Source organism: Pogonomyrmex barbatus, unplaced genomic scaffold (genome assembly GCF_055798465.1).
Source record: "Pogonomyrmex barbatus isolate J1 unplaced genomic scaffold, ASM5579846v1 scaffold22, whole genome shotgun sequence".
Lineage (NCBI taxonomy): Eukaryota > Metazoa > Arthropoda > Insecta > Hymenoptera > Formicidae > Pogonomyrmex > Pogonomyrmex barbatus.
Window position 1 is genome coordinate 251073 of NW_028297119.1, and position 23367 is coordinate 274439.

Below are 23367 nucleotides of genomic sequence, written 5' to 3' on the forward strand. Positions count from 1 at the left end.
GTTGCGCTACTCTATATACTGTAGTACAGGTCAATAATAAAAAAACAAATCTATTATATTTCAATGCAGAAGCAGTCGAAATAGTTGATTGCCTGGAGTCAATATAACTTTTAATTTTGCTCAATTGATCACTGATATACACGTATTGATATACATTACATATCTGAAAACTTATTGTTATACATTTTATGTTTCTACAAATATTCTATTACACATAACCAAAATTGTTCATCTATAATTATGCAACCGTACAACTTTATTGTTTAGATTTTCTTTAATAACAAGAGTAACAATTGGCACAATTAACGTCGCTGGCCCCATTTTCTTTTTCTCACGCATCACAGCACATCCGCAGAAATATTATTTCGAACAAAGTGTATATATGTGCGCTTGTCCACATTTATTGAATTTTTGCGTAGACAATTTTTTTTTATTACGAAAATACCATATTTAAAATGAATCATCTTATGAAAATCTTAAAAAGCAAAGAAACTCGCGACTATTTTATGAGGTAAGTAATGATTATTCATTAACATTTGTTTATTTATTATTAATATTGTTATTACTTATATGGTATATTGTTATTACTTATATTCTGACAATGCACGTTTTCAATGTTCACACATTAGATACAGATCCCATCTGTAAATAATATTTTTTTTCTAGCACGCACTTTTGGGGACCTGTTGCCAATTGGGCAATACCAATTGCTGCTATTTCTGATATCCAGAGAGATCCCAAGTATATCAGTGGTAAAATGACTTTTGGTTAGTTTAATGATTCTTACTAAACATTCTTATATACTATCTTTTGTTTTAAACAAACTTTAAAGTATTTTTTTAAAATGTTGTTTATGTTATCTCTCTATACCTCTTTTTTGTTATCTTTTCTATAACTTATTAATGATTTTTATTTGTTTATAGCTTTTGAATTTTAGTTTTTGATTATACGATTATATTTATAGTCTGTTTTTTTGAGATTGTTTTAAATGTCTTAAGATGCTAAGATTTAGTATGATTAGTTTATGTTAATATATTTAAGACAGTTTTAAATATAAAATCTAATAATGAAAACTGACCAGATGGTTGATTTGTTGTAACTATTATTACATATGGAACTATTTTTTATTAATTTGCATTTATATTTAGTTTACATTCATTATAAGATTCATAATAATTTAATAAAAAATTAGAAAACTATTAATGATCTATATTTTTATGTATTTAAACTATATTTTATCTGGAATAAATATACAGGATAATGATAATCAAGTCAGGTCAATAAATTGCACGAATTAAGATTATATTCTTATTTTTTATGACATTTGTTTTTTATTATTTCTATAAACAAATAAAAATTTTATAATTAATAAAAAGAAATAAATTATTAAATTATTATCTTTCTTTTATTTATATAAATAAAAAAAGAAATATTTTTATTAGAAGTCTAAATAGTGATTTAGATTGGATCATGATTTGAGAACAACTGATCATTTATATTATAGTTAAGATATAATTCAATATATTCTTAATATTACATAATTATATTGTTTGTTTAATTTTTTAATTTATTTGTTTTGTTCAATGGTACAATAGAAAATAAATGTTTATTATGAATATTTATTTACTTTATATTATTGTAGGATTGATAAAAATTATAAGAATTATAGGAATTTCTATAACTTTATCCTTTATTGGTCTAGTTGAAAAATTTTATGTTAATTTTTCAGCCTTATGTTTATACTCAGCAATGTTCATGAGATTTGCAATCAAGGTGCAGCCACGCAACATGCTTCTATTTGCCTGCCATTTTGTCAATGAAGGTGCACAAATTACACAAGGTTATAGATTTATTAAGCATCATTATTTTAGTAAAAGGGAACAGTGATTCATAAAAGGTACATAACGTTCACTTTGCCAAAGTAATAGAATTTTAATGAAATATTATGTAATAGAATATTAATGAAAGATTATGTTTTATATACATCTATATATATATATATATATATATAGATAGCATAATTTAATACTGGAAGATAATGATTAATTACATATGTTGAGTATTGAAAACATCGTATATAATGCTTTTAATATTCAAAATAAATAATTTTTAGTATTATATTGGCATTAGATTGAATTTGTATAATAAATATTAAACCATATAAATATAAAAATTGTTTTTTGATGATTAATAAATATCAATACATTATTAGTTTTCTCTCGATAAATATTTATTTTAAAGTTTCCACTTTAATTCGATAAAAATATTCAATTCCATTTTATGGAAAAACGAAATAGACAATAGATGACTTCCATCGGCAGACTAAGTCTTCATATCGAATAATTTTCATTTTTTTCTGAATTTCAAGACTGCTTATCGCGAATTACGTGTCATCGTTAAATCAACGATCTTGCAACGTGCCTACTCAAAGCTAAATCTAAATTCACCCCTTTCCTACTAAATCGAAAATCAAATTTGAAATCGATTAATCCCCTATTATTGAAAATTATTTTATTATGAAAAATATTACCTCAGCCAGGAATCGAACCTGGATCGCTTAACGTGCGAATGCCTTATTCATTCGAGCACGTAATATTTATCGTAATAACCGGATAAATAATTTTGAAAAAACGCTAGATGCCGCATGAAGAATAACAATAATTACAGCCAATATATGTTTCAAACAAATAGACAATAGATGGCTTCCATCGGCAGACTAGGTTTTCATGTCGAATAATTTTTATTTTTTTCTTAATTTCAAGACAATGCTTATCGCGAATTACGTCATTAAATCAATAATCTTGCAACGTAGCCTACTCAAAGCTAAATCTAAATTCATCCCTTCACTATAAATCGAAAATCAAATTTGAAATCGATTAATCCCCCACTGTTGAAAATCAGGAGACCTCTAAAAAGAACATGAATAAGTGAATCTATATGTGAATATATATATATATATATATATGAATATATATATATGATCAATATGATCATAATATATATATATATATGAATATATACTCATATTCATATAAATATATATGAATATATATATTTGTATATAAATATATAAAATTATATATATAAAATTATCATATTAAATAATAAATCTTGTCTTTATTTATGACATTCAAATAATTTTATCATTAGTTTTACATTCTTATTTTCCTTATTTGGTTTGAGCAGCACCAACTATTTTTACATAAAACTTTTTTTATTTAAATAAAATTTTATTATTTATTTTGTACTGTTACTTCTTAATTCTTTGTGATAAAAACGTAAGTTGAGTAAAGCAATTTTGTAATATAATAATATTTTAAAGCTAAATAATTACTACTTGAGTTAGAAAAAGAAGTCTTAAATGGACAGAAAGATGTACATATAATTTGATTATTATTTTTAAATTAAAGATATTACTTGGGTTTTATTTTTTTTTTAAATAGTGGTTATCAAATCTTTTATACAATCGAAATACATAATTTGATTAAAGGCCATATCAGACTAGCGGTTGCTCGGCTAAGGTTATCGGTTGACGATTCTACTATTATCAATCACATTGATAATCAGGATCTGCTACATTGTGATTGGCTGAAATAGAATCGTCAACCGGCAGCCGCTCAATCGCTAGTCTGATATGGCCTTGTAGTGGATTTGTAGCTCTTTGAGTATATAGACATGAAGGGGCAATATTGGCACCGAAAGTGTGTCCAAAGTATGTGCGAGAGAGAAAGATATACGAGTAATACGGGTGACACTCGTTTGACCACGTCCCGATTGATCACTAATCACTTACAGGGACCGGTGTCTTTTCCAAGCGCTGTTCAAGCGCTATGATTGGCTAGTGATCAATCGGGATGTGGTCAAACGGGTGTCATCCGAGTAATACTAGTCCTTTCTGCGCATGCATCGAAATTGACAGATACTATAGGCAATATATAGTGTGATGTGAAGAACAATAGGTGACAAGAACTGTCATAAATGATATTATATAGGGATATAATAGTGAAATGTTAAATAAGTATTAACATATACCATTATAACACAAGAAAATAATTTTTATTGATAATTTTAATTTTAATAATTTTTATTGTTTAAAATGAATCAATTTTGTAAACTTAATATAATTTTTGTGTATTGAATTGGTAGCGCACTTTGCCTCATGGAATAAATTAACATAAATTACAATTATATATGCTTTTAATAAGTTTCGTTTTATGATTGTCAAACACATCTTGCTACAAAATGTGTTCTGTCATTGCGCTGTCATTAAACATTGAATGACAAACCTCGTTAAACACTTTCATAGTCACAATTGGCTTAATATTTTTTCTAGTGCAAATTATATTATATTGTTATTTATATTATATTATATAATTATTATTATTATTATACAATTATATTATATAATTTGATCGAATAATCTGCTTCGAGAGGGAGCGTCCCGTTTGACTACGTTGCGATTGACCACAGCCATTCACAACGGCCGGTGCCTAGAAGTTTTCTTCTGTTCAAACGCTATGAGTAGTCTATTGCAACATGAGCCCACCCGTTTGAATCTTATAGTGTCAGTGTGTGTATGACCATTAATTTCTGTAAAAATGCTAGTATCTTGTTGCATCAAAAAATGTTGTAATAAAAAAAAGATGGTATTAGTCTATTTAAGTAATTTTTACATTTATAATAAACATATATATGTTTTATGAAACATAAATAGTAGTTAATGCAATTTTAGATTATGATGGAAACGAAATTTTTAATATTTTAGATTTTCACTTAAAAGAGAAGACTATTTGAAAAAAATGGCTTCAAAATATTGAAATTTTTCCTTTTAATAAAAGACAGCCTTACGCAGATTCTAAAAAGAGATATATATAATAAAGTTGTAACTAGAGTAACAAGAAAATTTGTATTAAATACAAATGTATTTCTAGTATTAGCAATGAATATCGGAACGCAGCCAAAGACAAAACGAACAATGTTGATGTCTATGGATATAGTGGAACGTCATCCTGAAGAAATTAAATTCATAAAGGCTGCGTTCCAATATTCACTGCCAGTACTGAAAATATATAGTTTAGGTCACGTATATTATAGAGTTTCGATACTGACAGTGAATATCGGAACGCAGCCGAATTGTTCGGTTGGGCGTGTTTCTCTGACACTGATTAAGACTATTTCATCTAAGGTAAGAAGAATCAAAAATCAATTCTTTCTTTTACAAATGTATAATTATGTTAAAACCTATATGTAATAAAACAATTCTAGTCTATAGAAAAACATTATAACAAATTTTTTTTACGAACTCTAGTTACGAACACGAGAAAAACGAAACACAGTGAAAGAAGAAAGGCTAAAATACACACTGAATTATATTAAAAGCCTTTAATGGCAACTATGATCGGAATTGACCGAAAAAAATAGACAGTGTTTATATATACATTTTTCGGGAGCAGCTATTAAATTCTCCAAACAATAATGATCATTGTCTGCTGGTTATATTGCCTATTAGGCATTGTAGTTGGTCAGTATGAATGGCAAACTCGTGATTCTTTTGATGAAATCCGCATGCGGATGGATAAAGTGAACGAAGATAATTGTCCAATACAGCATCTTGGCGATCTATATTTGCCAGATGATACAATATCGCATTTACCTGATATAAAAGACATCAATATCAATCCAGTATTTCCAAATCGTACAGCTTTGCTACATCTTCACAACATGGCACTCAGCAGGAGTTTTTTTTGGAGTTATATTTTGCAGTCACGCTTTATTCGACCGGCAATCAATGATACTTATGATCCAGGCATGATGTATTACTTCCTCTCTACAGTTGCAGACGTTTCTGCCAATCCATATATCAATGCCTCAGCTATCTATTTCTCATCCAATATGTCTTATTCACCATCCTACAGAGGTTTCTTCAATAAAACTTTTCCTAGATTTGCACCACGGACTTTTAGAGCAGATGACTTCAATGATCCTATACATCTGGAGAGAATATCCACAAGAAATACCTTCACTATACAAGATTTAGGAGCGTTTCCTGTTACTAGACTTAGTGATGATTATACTACTGATTTTTATCGTATAAATGAATGGTATGTGAAAATAATAGAAATTATTGCATCCAAAAGCTTTAATAGAAATAATTGCACATATGTCTATATATAAACATACATATATGTATAAACATATGCATCCATATACAAATGTGTGTGTGTGTGTGTGTGTGTGTGTGTGTGTGTGTGTGTGTGTAGCTTATAAATTTTTGTCTAAAATTTTTTTCTATGGTTAATATTAAAAGTATTTCTGTTTATTTATTTTTTGCAATAAATTTATTTTGTGAAATTGTAGGTACAAGAGATGGTTACCAGATAATGTAGAGAAAAGACATGACACTAAAACAACATATCAAGTTGAAATTCGTTATGCCAACAATACCAATGAAACATATACTTTTCATGGTCCACCTGGTAAAAATAAAAGAATTATAAAAGCTACTCTGAAATATCAAACTTATGTTTTTATTATGGCTTTTATTTCTCATTATGATTTTATGCAGGTGCTGATGAATATCCTGGACCAGTGAAATGGACTAGACCATATTTTGATTGTGGTCGATCAAATCGGTGGCTTGTAGCTGCAATATCACCTGTAGCGGATATTTATCCACGGCACACTGGTTTCAGGCATATTGAATATCCAACATATACTGCTGTTTCAGTGATGGAAATGGACTTTGACAGAATAGATATAAATCAATGCCCCAAAGGGCGTGGGAATGATGGTCCCAATAAATTTGCTAATACTGCAAGATGCAAGACTGATACTACAGAGGTATATATTTAAATGCTGTAATATAAATAAATCGAGCTATATTTGTTAGTTAATAATTGATTTGTACATTCTTTGCAGTGCGAACCAATACATGGTTGGGGTTTCAGAAGAGGCGGGTATCAATGTAGATGTAAACCGGGTTATAGATTACCGACTGTTGTACGACGACCTTATCTCGGTGAAATACTAGAGAGAGCTACTCAAGAACAATATTATAATGGTTTTGATTGCCAACGAATTGGCTGTATGCAATTTTTTTCCTTCTTTATTTGCAATCACGGTATTTAATATTAAAAAAAAAATCGCATTCTGTAGGGATTCATAAAATGCCAGTACAATGGGAGAAAGCAAAACCATATATCAGAAAAAAATATCTCGAGCAGTATCATCATTATAAGAATTATTCGACTGGTCCAGATGCGCTTCATGATATAAGGATGAACATAGACCAAGCTCTCAAATTTGTTTTGGGTATGAATTCGCACACTTGCAAAAAGTATGTCTTTTTATCACCTTGTACATTCCCTATTATTGAGATATTTCAATTTCAGTATTTTCAAATTGTGTTTTTAGTTATACATCAGAAGAATTAATGTTACGCGGAGACATTAGCTTTGGCGCAGAAGAATTCTTCGAAAACGAAGCGAAAATGGCAACCAGATTGGCAAATTTTATCAGCGCGTTCCTGCAAGTATCAGATCCTTTAGAAGTTTACTCGGGTAAAAGAGTAGCCGACAGACCACTCACAGAAGACCAAATGATGGGAGAAACACTGGCTCTAGTACTTGGTGATACAAAAATATGGTCAGCTGGCACATTTTGGGATCGTAATAAATTTACTAACAGAACATTCTTTGCCCCGTTCGCTTACAAAAAACAATTAAATACGCGCAAATTTAAACTTGATGATTTGGCTAGACTAAGTGACACAGGTAAAATGAAATTATTCATATAATAAACAAATTAACTCAGAATTGGAATATATTTTTATTCAAATTTTTTAAATTTAAATTTGAGAATATGTTCCAAAATATATTCTAATATTTTATTTTTTATTTAAAATTCTAATATTTTATTCTATAAAAATATACATAAATGTTTTTTAACACTTACATTTCTAAACACTACATTTTTTTTAAATATTTTTAGATTTTTTTATTATGTTTTACTTTAATATAATCTTTATGATTGTAGATGAAGTATACACAAAAAAAAGTTACTTTAAAGCTTTAAAACAACGTTGGGCGACGAATTTTGATCAATTGGAAAAGTACTATATGAAGATAAAAATTCGATTTAATGAAACTGGAGAATATTTAAAAAAGTTCGAACATTATCCAAATTATTACAGGTAAAAAGTGCGCAAATTGTTAGTACAAAATTCACATGATGACAATTGTATTTTATCAATATGTTCCAAAGTAGTGATCAAATATAAAGCAATAAAATATAAAAGGATTATATAGACTTGAGTGAAGAGGGAAAGAGGGAGGGAAAAGGAAAAAAAAATCGAATCTTTAAAATACGATTTATTCTAATGTATGGAAACATGATAAATTGATTATTGTATGTAGGGCAGCAAACCTGGACCATGGACATTGGACAACTCCATATTTCGATTGTAAGGGTGAGATACAAAAATGGTTAATTACCTATGCATCCCCATTTTTCGGCTGGGATAGCTTAAAAGAGAAACTAGAATTTAAGTAAGTATTCTCATTAATGCGCGATTATGGATGCGATCAATTAAATCGTACTGAATGCTTCGATCGCTTTTGTTCTAACGTTTTTATTTCAATCCGTTTTGACTGATCAATGAATACTATCAAAGTAGCAAACGCTAATCTTGGATCAAAGTGACACTAAACAGTTCGAAACCGTTGATCGACAAATGTATGCAATATGACGGAATTCAAGACCTTTAAAAAGTCGCATAGTAAATTATAGGCAAATAATAAATATTAACTTGATAAAGATATACTTTAAAAAATTGAAAAAATTAACATAAATTAACATAAATGACTAATTGGAAATGTTTTACAGCAATTTGAAACATTCAAAATAAATAGAAAATGGATATAAATAAAAGAAAAAAGATAATTATATTAACATGTATTAATAAATTTTTAAATTATTTTTTAAGTTATTTTTATTAAATTATTCTTAATATTACTCATTTATTTTACTAATTTATTTTTTTATGTTTTAAGGCTCGATTCTCTCGCGGCGCGATATGAGTTGTGTGACATCAGAGGCGAGAAATGACGTAAAAAGTTTCTTGCGTTGTATAGCTTTATCTTGTATTTTTCCCTTAAAAACATGATATTTTCTTAAAACTTGTAAAAAATATCAGAAAGTAAGATATCTGTTCAATAAATCACGTAAAAGTGTAAAATAATTCTTGAAATAATAGTCACTGCTCAGCTATCAGAAACAATTAGATCTAGTGATTTGATAATTTCTGATAGCTAAGCAGTGTACCATTATTTCAAGATTTATTTTATACGTGATTTATTGAACAAATATCTTACTTTCTGGTATTTTTTACAAGAATACGAAATCATACGATTAGTCTCGAACCGCCGCTTTCCTGTAAGCCTCCGTATTCATTGCATTAGCTCAAACTGAGGCGGTATAGAGCATAATGGAAGTAATCACAGATGACAAAAGTCGCTTGTGACTTTGCCTTTGGGCTACCTATATTCGGCACGATACGAGGTTGCGGTCACATTAATCGCTTTGTCCTCACGATGTTGTAAACGTAAAAACGCTGAAGTAAACGTAAAAACTCTGATCGATCATGATTTTTAAGAATTTTTAGGATGATTGCGATTGAATTTCGCCATCATTAATCGTTAAGGTTTCCTTCTGTTTTCTACTCTATCTGTACCATCTCCAATTTATCCGCAAGTTGCAGGTCAGTTGACGTCAACTAATGCCCAATAGCGATTATAGCCGTTAGCGATTTGCATCACTTTCTCCAGACGTTTCGCTACCACGGCGATCGTAATATCATTAGCAAAGCCAACCGCCATTATACTTTCCGGTAAATAGAGTTTTGATACACCATCGTACATAATGTTCTATAATAATAGGCCTAGCATTGAATCCTGTGGCACTCCACAGGTTATCTCATAGCTCTTCATGCCATTATTCGTACAATACATCAATACTTTGTTTTTGAAGTAATCAGAGATGATTCCCCTGACGTACAATGATATGTCGAAGCATTCCAACGCCTCAAATATGTATCTCGCCGAGTTGAAAGCATTTTTTACGTCCAAAGTCATCACAGCGCAGTACTTTTTGGCTTTTCTCTCTCATTATTTGCCTTCAAATGCCTTACAAGTTGTGTCGATGACAAGAATTATCTGCATCTGGATCTCTTTATTGAGGCATTTATGTTTGCGGGAGGGCGTTTATCCTAGACAATAAAGAGGCAATGTCTGACTCTGTCTAAGAATAGTAGACCACAAGTAATCGCGTCATCCTATCGACTGATCTTGCTGGACACGGCTGGGAAGCTTCTCGAGAGCATCATCAGCAACAGACTGCAAGAGTGCATTAGTGGAAGGGGTGACCTGGCTAAAAATTAGTTTGGCTTTCGAAAGGCCCGCTCAACGATGAACACCGTTGTCCCTGATTTCTACCTGTACTTTGTTAGTCAGCATTCTTATTTTAGCCATTTGTCTCAAGATATTTTCCACAGATGACTTTAATTTTGATATTAGTTCAGATACATGTGCGATTCAATTGCAATAGTAGATTCAATGTAGATCACAATGTTTCTCCGGACTTTGAAAATATTTGATCCAAGCTCTTCTAGTGATGTCTCAGCTTTTATTCTCCTTAGGATATCTACATAAGACTGCTTAGCTTTAATAATTAAGGCGATTTGAGACGCGATTTCCTTCGCTTCATTTACTTTTCCATCACCTGCCCTTTCTACTGCTCCTGCGGCCTTTTTGATATCGCGGGCTCTTGAGGCGTTACTGACAAGGATGGAGATTCTGTCCTTACCTTGGGCTCTTTCTCTTTTCTTTTTTAGTACTAGATGGTGGAATCCGAATTTTCTTCTTCGGAGTAAGAGTATTCTTCATTTCCGAGTCTACTCTCAGCCTTAGTTTTGAGTTTCGCAGATACCTGCGGTATCTTCCTTGAAAAACACTTTATAACAGATGCTAATAGCACTTACGAGCCGCTTAATCTCGCTGTGTACGTTGCTATGAGGTTTAATTCCAGGAGCTCAGATATCTTCTTTCTAAGCTTTTCTAGCGTTTGCTGTCTCTTGTGTGTTATAATATTAGCTGTTGCAGCGACTAAACTCGCTATCACCGGTACCGCACAGCAATCGTCAGATAACAACGCCCTAGAACCTGCTTACTCACTTCTTAATAAACGCTCATAAAATAATGAGGATTCGACTTCCTGCACCATAAAATTTTTCCTCGCTAGGCTACTCTCCATGTTTGGTTTATAGTCGGAGTATCCTACTGTCCGCTGCAGACGGTTGCTTATTCCTTGAATTCCTAACTTATTTCACAGCAATCTCTTATCGCAACGAATCGAGATTTCCCCCATCCGCACTCGGTAGCCAGGAAAAATGCGTGCATGCGTGCGTATTAATATTTGTACACAGGGTGTCCTGTAACATGTGTAAAGTTGCACAACTAAGAGCGCGCGAAAAAAAGCACTCGCCCACCTGATCCGTAGGACGGGATAGGAAGCGTGAGCAGTGGCTTTTATCCTTTCCCTCGCCGCGCGCACTCCATCGCCAAGCGCCGGATGGCCATTGTCGTTATACTGGGCCGCTCTATGGGCCGTCAGGCGGGCGAGCGCTTTCTCTCCGCGCGCTTTTATTTGTGCAACATTTAATATTTAATATTTAATAACTCGAAAATTATTGCGAATATCGCAAAATGATATAAGACATTTTCATTTATCTCGCTCCAGTCTATCTTCTCACGAGCGATGTTATACATGCTACAGGACACCCTGTATATGTGTAGATGCTATAGAAATTTAATATAAAAACCATGTTGTTGTAATATAAAAGTCAGCTTTGAATCAGCTTTGTAATAAAAGAAAAACAACGAAGATCCATATTTAATAGTAAAATATTTACAGAGGTGTTGTAGCAGTTACCATGAATATGCTTCAAGTAGATATAAATCAATGTGATGATAAATTTTACCGACCAAATGCATTTAAAGATACACACAAATGCGATAGAAAGACATCATACGTAAGTTAATATTTTATGTATTTGAATAATGATATATAGAAATATTTACGTAATGCAAATCCAAAATATCTTAAAAATTAATAATACTCATTATGTATATCAAAATGATTTTTATCAAACTAATGTAATTTTATTTATGAATATTTATAAATAAATTTTAAACATTTAATTTTTGCAGTGTGTGCCTATTCTTGGAAGAGGATTTGAGACAGGTGGATATAAATGTGAATGTAAGCAAGGCTTTGAGTATCCATTTGAGGATTTAATTACATATTATGATGGACAATTAGTGGAAGCTGAATTTAATAATATCGTTAATGACAACAATACCAGGTATTTATTTTTTATAATGGCAACCTGCCATTATCTAAAGATTATATACTTTTCTTAAAAGTATTAATTACTAATGTAATACATACATATATGTGCTTGCGCGCATATAGAGAGAGAGAGAGAGAGAGAGAGAGAGAGAGAGAGAGAGAGAGAGAGAGAGAGAAGGAATGAGAAAAGAAAAGAGAAAGGAAGGAGGGAGAGAGAGAGAGAGGAAGAGGGAAACGAGTGAGTGAAAAGGGTAATAAGGAGAGAGAAGGAGGGGTGTTATCATAAAGCGTACCATTAATGTGCATTAAATATACACGGCGTCTGAAAAAGATTGAGACCCCTGAATATTTCGAGGAAATGTAAGTTTTGCAGAAAAATGATTCAAGTAAAAGTTACAGGATTTAAAAAAAATTTATTTACTGATCAGTTGACCTTGGGTAGCTTGCCAGGGACAGATAGAGGTCAACTTTATTTATTTAAATGGAAATCTCCATTTTTAATTATGTATTCTTGTAGCTGACCTGGAGAGCTCTGCAAAACATTATAAATTTTTTAATATTGTTTGAGTTATGAGGTTTGAATATGACATGAAATTTGACATAAAGTATGATTTATCTCGTAAATTATTCATTTTTTGACAATTATATCTTTTTATTTTTTATTAATACTTTTTACTAATACTTTTATGTACAGAATAATGAGATGGATCAATAGATGTAAAGCAAATACATTTTATTAGTAAATTATTTTTCAAAAAAGATAGTCATTGCATATTGTCACCATTTTTTTTTAACAGCAATTATACATTTTCTTTATTAATTTATTCTCTTCTAAATGGCTCGTCCATCTAAGGTCAAACTAATAAAATTAGTAAATAGATTTTTTAAATCCTAACTTTTGCTCGAAACACTTTACTTATAAAAACTTATAAAACTTATATTTTTCGAGATATTTAGGATACAAATATTTATAAATATATTTTATATTTTAGACAAATTTAAATTATTATGTAATATATTTTATTATTATATACTATATAATATAGTTTATTTTTTTATATAGTATATTATATATTTAATTATATATGATAAATCATACACATAATACACATTTTTTAAATATTTATTAGATTTTAAATTTTTATTTATTTATATTTATATACAAATCACTTTATTTTTAATTAATAATTATTATAATTTATTGATTTCATAAGGATATACATAATAATATATATATATATATATATATATAAAATGATATATATATTATACATATTATGTTTTTATTCTAGATACGATATGTTCAAATGTCGATTGGCTGGTGCATCGTCAATTCAAGTCAGTTGGATATTATTGTTATCAATTCTGATAATATTTTTCCCAACTCAAAAAAGAATATGAAATATTTTTAATAAGATAAAATATTTATTACTGCTATTTCAGCAACTATATTACTGAAGCCGTCCATAATAAGTTAAATTAGTAATTATTAAAGAGATATAAGATTATGTAAGTAAATTATGAATTATCAAATAAGATTTTCGATTCGTAACGATAAAAGCAATAATAATTTGGTATATTTTTCTATTTGTATTTTTTTTTAATTTGAGAATTTATACAAAAATTTTGAAGTTTTATAATAATACAATCTTAAATGTGAGAATGTATTTATCTTGTTATTTATATTCAATTTTAATTGCAATTAATTATATTAGAAAATCTAATTGTTATATAACTAAACAGTAATCCGTCCAAAACTATAATAATTTATTTTTCAATTTCCATTACTTAAGTTTTTTCCTCCAAAAACATAATAATAACATAATGTTCGTTAATGTTCGTTTCCATCATTTAAACGTTTTATATATTTTAATAATATAATAATATAATAATTATATATACACACACACATATATATATATATATATATATATATATATATATATAAAGTTTATTATAAAGTAACCTATGATAGAAATAGAAATAGAAAACTCAAGTAACCAAATTTATCAAAAATAGCTTTTATAAAGTATGTATAACAAATTTTATTGGCAAGATATCAGCAATATAACAATAAGAAATAAAATATGTTAACAAAATATAATGACAGATTATAATCTGTTGTCAAATTATATTGATAAAAGCTCTACTGCCAGAATAAAATGTAGACAAAGTTAATACAGTCTGCGATGATCTGCTTGAAAATTTCTCTACTGTTAATATTACGCTTATTATATAAGATATTTTAATACTGTAATTAATATCTTTTTATAATATATACATATATACATAATTATAGAAAAAATAATTTCTACTTTATATAAATACAAATAGGAATAAATACAAATGTTATATATATATATATATATATATATATATATATATAAAATGGGGTATGTGTGTGTGTGTGTGTGTGGGGGGGGGGGTAGGTGGGTGGGGGGGGAAGTGAGTGGGTGGGTGTGAGTGGGTGGGTGTGGGTGGGTGGGTGTGGGTGGGTGTGGGTACGTGCGTGCGTGCGTGCGTGCGTGCGTGCGTGCGTGCGTGCGTGCGTGCGTGCGTGCGTGCGTGTGTGTGTTTCATTTTAAGTGATATGGTCGATTATCTCGCGAATCGATGATTTTTGAAAAATTTTTCGAACGAAAGTTGCATGGCTTGAAGGGAGAATTATGAACTTAACCTTGAGTGACCTTGTCAAAATCAGGTCAAGGTCATTAATGTTTTTTTAATGAAAACCCCTATTTTTTATTACATATTCTTGTAGCTTATCTCGAGAGCTTTCAACAATAATGGATGAGTTTTCCCGAGTTTTTCGGGCAGGATAAATGTATTTCTTATAATATTTTTTGAAACGGTGGTTACGCTTTTAAACTTCACATAATTATTTTCCAATTTATTGAATCAACCATTAATTTCTTATAAACAAAGTCTTTATTTTAAAAAAACGAACAATATAAAACGTTTTCGATTCACAGAGTCTTCTTTAGTATATGTAATTAAGCGTCGTATAAACAAAAGAAATAATGAATGCTTCTAAATATGAGAATGTATTAAACGAATCCCCTAACAGAAACACATAAATGACATATCTTAACAGATTAAAATTTTGACATATAATAAAAATTAAATTTGGTCAATATATAAGTAAAAATTCTAAAAGCGTAAATCATACTGTCAACAATTTGTATAGTTATACTTTATTTTTATGATATTAAATACAACATATTTTTATCCAAATTGCATTAAACAATCTTATTTCGTTTTTGATACTTGTAAACAGCACGTTACATAAAAGCTTAAGCTCTGATTCAAGGAGGAGGTCTGGTGAAGATCCCAGATAGTCAAGTATGATATAGCACAGGGATCGGCAAAACGCTGAAATTGGGCACGGGCGCCCGCAAGCGCCTGCGAGTGCCCGCCTGTTGTGCACATCTCAGGAGTGTATCTAATATTTTTAATACCTTGGGATAAAGTTCCGCATTTCACATTTACAAAAATAGTGTTGCGTGTATATATAAACGATAGTGTAGTCTTAAACTACTAGTATTTGAATCTTTGTAACATCATAAAATTTTTTTATAACAGTTTAGCTAAATCGTTTAAAGATGAAATATACAGAAATATATTGTAATATAGAGGACTTAAAATGCATAAATTCTTATGAATTCAACTTATCTAATTAATTTTTTTATTAGTCAAATAAAGAAATATGCTCTAGCATGTTTTGATTGTCCTAATAATAATAATAAGCATTCATTATAGGAAAATTTTAATTAAAATACTTATCTCTATTTTTAAATATTGTAAGTTATCAAAATTTGTGCTAAATTAAAAATTGTATAATTAATACATTTAAATATGTTTAACGAAAATTTAAATATAACAAAGAAATAAAACAATAATCTAAACAATAACAATGTATTAAAATATAAACTTACAATACAATCATAAAATTATGAATACATATATCACGTTTAACAGAACTTAGCGCTTTAAAATTATATTTTTAAATCCAGAAGAATAGTCCTTTTTCTGCGAAGAAAACTTCCAACAATTTCAAAATAAACATCTGCTAAACATTAATCTGCTAAATGCTCAAAATAAAAAAAAAAGTAACTAAGCAAGAATATAATCAAATTGTCTCTTGTCTAGAACAGTCAGACACATTTGCGATCTTATAATTTAACGTTTGTAATGGATAATCAAAGTAAGAAAAGTACCTTAAATTCAAGTTCGGACAGTTTTTCATGAGAAGAGAAGTGGTTCATAATCAAGTATAATAATCAAGCGCAATGTTTGATCTGTGGAACCATTATAAATTCAAAGAAATATAATATCGAAAGACATTATAACACAAAACATGGAGCCACTTATGACAAGATAGAAGGTTCGGAGCGAATTCAACTTTTGCACGATTTAAAATCAGCTGTTTTCAACAATAAAGTAATTTTCATAATATACATAGTATTATAATATAAAATATGCGTTTTTTACTGTAATCAGTTTTAATTTAATTCATTATATTTAATTATGCCCGGTAAAAAATTTTTCGTAAAAAAATATATGCATATAAACATGTATAAATTATATATATATATATATATATAAAATTATACACGAGATATATATATATATCCATATATATCCATATATGTTCATATTAGTTTCCTTCCTTTGTAAAATTTTTGTTTGACATAAAAAAAATAATAATCAGAAGACATAAAAAATTTGTCGCCTGCCCGGAAAGCGGGAGTGCCAGATTTGATTCCTAGTATGAGATAATATTTTTCATTGTACACATTTCATGTGAAGAAAATATCGAGAATATCGAGGAAATATCGAGAATTCTATTAATTGGGAGATATTTCGCGAGTGTTCGCAATTTAGCAAAAGGAGTATGTTTAATCGAAATTTAAATATTATAATTTAGAATCATATATAAACACTAAGATCTAGCTTTGCCGCGTAAGGCCTGTTTTCTCAATAGTTTACATAAAAAAATAATTAAAAGAATGAATAATTTGCATTGTTTTTTTTTACAACGAGTGAAATTTGAAGAAATGAGAAAACATCGCCCATATATAATCATGTTTATGTTAATATATTTATGATTGAAAGAATATATATTGTTATGACCGAGCGGTGTTCCGCTCGACGCTACCCTCATACATTTCTAACTTGAAGATCATTCCTTGCCGACGCGGTCATCAAGCGGTCGTCAAGCAGTTGTCAAGTGGTTGTTTTGGTGGAGAGAGTCGTCGGCGCGGCGCGCGAGTTTGAACTGTGTCGCGGCAAATTATTATTAAAACTGTGAAAAGCTCTTGTTATCGCTCCTGTGCTTAGTGTTTAATAAAGTGTGTTTCCTTTTTAACCGTCTCTTCCTTTCCTTGCGAGAGTGACGCGAGTGAACCCGCCGCGAGTGCGACATTTTGATTACATATGGGCAATTTTTTATTTCTTCAAACTTAATTTTTTGTAAAAAATATATTTATGTACGTTATGTACATTATGTACATTTACGTATATATATATATATATATATACATGTTTTTACATAAAAAACTTTTTATCAGGTACATTACATTTAATAAAGGTATTATTCTATAATACAGGAAGAAGAATCGGAATTAAGTAAGCCTGCATTGTATGCCAATTACAAAATTGCTCATCTTATTGCACGTGAATCACGTCCATTTAACATTGGTCCATTTGTCAAACAATGTTTAGAAATTGAGAATGCAGAAACAATATATCCTAATGATATCAATAAATTTAAATCAATTAGTTTCTCTTCTCGAACTGTAGTACGTCGCATTGAAAAATTAGCTGAAGATCTCGAGCGACAATTGATACTAAAAGCAAACAATTTTATTGCTTTTTCATTAGTTCTCAACGAAAGTACTGATATCATTGATACTGCACAATTGGCAATTTTTATTCGTGATGTAAATAGCAACCTCTCTGTTACTGAGGAACTTTTAAATATAATACCTTTGAAAGGTACTACGATTAGAGAAGATATATTGTTTAACGTTGAAGAAATAATAGAAAACATAAATCTATCTTGGGATAAATTAACTTCAGTTGCTACTGGTGCTGCAGCAATGATTGGACACAATATGGGCTTCATAGGACGTTTAAAGTCTAAACTAGCATAATAAGACAAGAAATACATTCGATCCATTGTATCATCCATCAAGAGGCATTATGTGCAAAATCTTTAAAGTATGACAAAGTAATGAAAATTGTAATCAAAGTTGTAAATTTTATTAGAACTATTGGATTGAATCATCGTCAATTTCGCGAATTTTTCTTCTTTAGAGTCAGATTATACCGATATTTCTTATTTTTGCGAAACACGATGGCTTAGTCGAGGTAAAACTCTTCAGCGTTTCTTTCATTTACGCGAAGAAATAATTATATTTTTAGAAAAGAAAGACAAGTCTGTGCTTGAACTATCACAGCCTTCCTGGATTGCCAATCTCGCCTTTCTTGCGATATCACTAATTATTTAAATACATTAAATTACTCTTTACAAGGCAAAGATAAATTAATTATTCATATGTTTGATCAAATTAGAAATGAAACTTAATTTATGAATCAATCAATGTCAATCTCGACAGTTGTTGCCATGCACATTCAAGATAAGCAATATGAAGAATATATAAATTCACTTCAATTATTGCATAATGAATTTGATTGTCGGATTAGGGAAATGCATGTTTTAGAAGAAGACTTATTTTTATGACACCTTTTACTATCGATATTAATATTGTTCCCGCAGATATACAATTAGAATTAATAGATTTAAAATGTGACACTGCTCTTAAAAATCGTTTTTATACAATGACTGACATCGTACAATTTTATTCATATATTAGGTGTACAAAAAAGTTCTGAGCTTTAGATTTCATACAACCGAAATAACAATTTAAATTTTATATATCTTCCCGCCCTTTTGTGGTTTTAAAGTGTTGACATTTGGCCTTCTAAAATGCCATACGGTTTGGCGTTTGATGCACATAACCTCAAAAATCAGTAGTGTTCACGATGGCAATAACAACATATTCGATTTTCCATCCACTTCGCGTTTCATCTGAAGAAAAATGCTGCTGAAGCCACTGCAATGATTTGTGCTGCATATGGAGAGAACGCTGTAAGTCATACTATATGTAAAAGATATCAAAAATTTCGCAAGGAGATTTCTGTCTTGAAGATGAACCGCGTGCTGGACGCCTTCAAAAGATTGAAATGGACGAATTGCAAGCACTGCTGGATAAACTCTGTGCAACTGAAAAGGAGCTTGCAGAACAGCTTGGCGTTACGCAGTAAACCATTTCCGTACGTTTACATACGATGGGAAAGGTTCAAAAGGAAGGCAGATGGGTTCCGCATGAATTGTCCGAAGACAACAAAAATCGTCGGCGTGACACTGCACTCACTTTGCTTTCAAAGTTCCGAAAAAAAGATTTTCTGCACAAAATCATTACAGGCGATGAAAAGTGGATTCTTTATGATAACCCTAAACGTAGAAAATCATGGGTTCACCCTGGTCAACCTTCGACATCGACGCCAAAGCTCAATATTCACGCCAAGAAGGTTTTGTTCTGTATCTAGTGGGATTGGAAAGGTGTGTTGTATTACGAGTTGTTACAATCGGGTGAAACAATCACGGCAGATCGCTACCAACAATAATTGACCAATTTGAGCGATGCATTAGAAGAAAAGAGGCCATTTACTGGCCAAGGACGTTGTAAAGTGATCTTGCTTCATGACAATGCTCGACCACATGTTGCGAAAGCGACTCAGGACCATATCTTTGCGTTAGGCTGGAAACTTCTTCCGCACGCGGCGGGAGAGTATAGCCCAGACATGGCGCCTTCCGATTACTACCTATTCCGGTCGCTGCAGCATCATTTGGCTGATACACATTTCGTGAGATTTGGAGAGATATGAAAATGCATTGATGACTTTATCGCTTCGAAGCCGGTGAACTTTTATCGTCAAGGAATTCGCAAGCTACCCGAAAGATGGCAAAAGGTTGTTGATGTAAATGGGGAATATTTCGCTGATTAATATTTTTTTATTTGTTTTTGAATAAAGATTGAATTTTACAAAAAAAAGCTCAGAACTTTTTTGTACACCTAATATATCTCAAGAACGTTTTCCTCGACTACATGCTTGTGCTGCAAAAATAATGAATATGTTCGATTCTACATATTCATGTGAACAATTATTTTCTATATTAATGAGATGATTCTCGATATTGAATACGATGAAATTAGAATTATTTTCTATTATGAAATTAAATAAATCGCGATTACGCGTACAGTTAACAGATTCACATTTGAATGCAATCATTCGTTTAAGTTGTGCCAAAAACGATAACATGTGATATATCGTATAATATCAGAAAACTATGAAATATTAATTAAATGTTATAAAAGTTGTTTATTTAATATTATTGATAAAAATTGTTTATTTAAAATATAGATAGTTATTAATTTATGCTAATTCTGGGTCTGAATTTGTGCAACACAATATTTTTTTACTCCTTGAACAGCACGTTCAACGAACAGACGTTCCTGCTATCCCCTCTCCTCACTTTATTGCGCCTAGCTGCCTACGCTAGTCCCAGCGCGCTTGACTGTTGCCCGTGGACATTGAGCGCCCGCGAGCCCACTTGCCGACCCCTGATATAGCATATTGAGCGAATTAATGTATTGCATGTGTTGCTATATATTTGCCATATATTTGCTAACATCGAATTAGGACACGTAACGAATACAACAATATACTTGCTTTTGGATGCAATTAGTTGACGAAATTTTAAGAACAAACGGTCAGCAATAGTAGTATGTTATCAGCAATATATCAACATATCACCAACAAATGTAACTTTTGAACAAAAACCATTGCATCCGAATGTATTTAAGCAGCAATGATTAGAGCTCGAGCGATTTAAGCCATGGTTATGCAAAGTGCAATGTGATGCAAATTCATTTGCATCATGTACGATTTGCGAAAAAACTATTGCTGGTGGTTTATCGCAAATCAAAAGATAGAAAATGATAACTGTCTTTTCGATAATGTGGAAATTTTACATGTATCGAGCAAAAACTTAAAATGTTCTATTATTGATACTATTTCTTTAAATAACATAAATGTTGATTTTGCTCACGGTTATATTAAGGTATTTTGGAATTTATCTGCGTATGTGGAAAATGTCATATTGTACATAGTAGACTATATATGTAAAAGTATTTACAGTATAACAGATTGTTCGCTTTGCAAATTACAATTGCTGGGCATTAATATACTATTGCTCGCAGTTCTTAAGAATAGAGAGCCTCACTTAATACCAGCACCAGATGTTTATTCAATTTGTCTCATAGCTGAGAAAATTATTCGGCAAAATTCGCATTGTATGAATACTATAAATATTAAACAAATTTTATTAAATGATATTTTTTATAATGATTTTTATTAAATGATATTTTTTATAATGATTTTTTTTAGACAAATAGGAATTCCTTTCGATAACGACAATATGCGTGATCATATTATGATATAGGATAATCACCGAACACAACTATGTAAATCTATTATAATGATATATTTAAATATTCGATTATTTTCAGAAGCAAAACAAATGTCACAAAGAACGAATATTTACGAAGTAAATACACTAAGCTAATTTTGTATAAAAATCAGTAATTTGTATATTTAAACATTGTCATCTTTGTAATAAAATAAAACAAAAAAAAAAGAAATTGAATTATTATTTTGAATTTTATTATTATTTATTATTATTTTATTTTATTATTATTAGTAAGTAAAAACTATTATAGACACTTTCCATATTCATTTTTCTTATTAATTATTACTAATTATTTAGCCTTAGTTCTTTTAATAAAAAAAAGATGTGTTTATTTTGTCATCACGCTTGTGCATTAACGATTATTGAACATTGCTCCCACTCTTTCCAATAGCTGTCCATCTTCTATCCTTCAGTATTGGGTTTACTGCCGCTTATAGGAAAACTGCTCCACTAGCCATATAGTATTATATATAGCGAAAAAGCTATTGCTAGCGGATTATCACAAATTTACCGTTACGCAGAATTTAAAATACATAAGAACAATTGCAAAAAGTTTGATGAAATAACAAGCAAATCGAATGAAAACTATAACATAGAAATTACCGAACCGTTTTCGTCCTTTGAAGAGCGGAAAAAATCTACGGAGATTCGATTTGTTGCTTTAATCACTAAAAAAAATATTTCACATGAAAATGCAAAAATAATACTCGATATTTTTAAAGATGTAGAGAAAGATCCTAACATTTTGAAAAGTATGATTATGAGTCGACAAAAATGTACGAATATAATTATGGACTTTTTATGTCCAGTTGAGACCCTAACAGCACATGATATCATACGAATATTCTGTATTTATACTGAATATATTGTGATCATATTGAATATACTAAGATTATTCGTATAACATCTGTGTAGAATATCATTTGTCATTTCTTTTCAGGATATACACAGAAAATAGCAAATAAATTTTGCTATATATATTAAATTACTGAGATAATATTTGAATTTACTCAAAATGAATTTACTCAAAATATCCCTATTTTATCCTTCGTATATTCGCAGTTAATCTCGCATATATTTCTTCGTATGTAATTTTAGTCTCGAATTTTGATACTTTTGAAGAGATTGCCTGCATTTCAGTAGAAAAAGAAGTTCTGCTATTGTTGTAATATTCTTTATTATGGTTTATGCACTTAAAATTGTAGGGCTCTAAGAGTAAAAATCAATCATATTAAAGAATTTTATGCCCTAACAGCACATTATATACGAATATTCTGTATTTATACTAAACGTACTGTGATCATACCGAATATACTAAGATTATTCGTATAAAATCTGTGTAGAATATCATTTGTTGTATATTT

General features: G+C 30.1%; 2 protein-coding genes across 5 annotated transcripts; both read left to right on the top strand.

The window, feature by feature from the left end:
- The first annotated feature begins 14 nt into the window (after nucleotides 1–14).
- Nucleotides 15–2211, top strand: Mpc1 (mitochondrial pyruvate carrier). Its single transcript, XM_089078375.1, has 3 exons — nucleotides 15–511; nucleotides 667–767; nucleotides 1730–2211. The coding sequence occupies exons 1-3, from the start codon at nucleotides 456–458 to the stop codon at nucleotides 1885–1887; spliced, it is 315 nt and encodes a 104-aa protein (XP_088934501.1). The 5' UTR covers nucleotides 15–455; the 3' UTR covers nucleotides 1888–2211.
- Nucleotides 2212–4514: 2303 nt separating this feature from the next.
- On the top strand, nucleotides 4515–14713 carry LOC105429447 (uncharacterized). 4 transcript variants are annotated; one of them, XM_089078373.1, is made up of 13 exons: nucleotides 4520–5185; nucleotides 5309–6101; nucleotides 6358–6476; nucleotides 6566–6840; nucleotides 6919–7084; nucleotides 7156–7336; nucleotides 7414–7772; nucleotides 8035–8191; nucleotides 8415–8546; nucleotides 11968–12085; nucleotides 12264–12418; nucleotides 13698–13743; nucleotides 13849–14713. In XM_089078373.1, exons 2-13 carry the CDS (start codon nucleotides 5476–5478, stop codon nucleotides 13861–13863), a joined length of 2349 nt encoding a protein of 782 aa, XP_088934499.1. In that variant the 5' UTR covers nucleotides 4520–5185; nucleotides 5309–5475; the 3' UTR covers nucleotides 13864–14713. The 4 variants fall into 4 exon arrangements, 3 of the variants coding, with proteins under 3 accessions (XP_088934499.1, XP_088934500.1, XP_088934498.1); XM_089078374.1 differs by lacking the exons at nucleotides 13698–13743; nucleotides 13849–14713 and adding an exon at nucleotides 12553–12604 and having other exon boundaries at nucleotides 4522–5185; XM_089078372.1 differs by having other exon boundaries at nucleotides 4525–5185; nucleotides 13698–14713.
- The last annotated feature ends 8654 nt before the right edge of the window (nucleotides 14714–23367 follow it).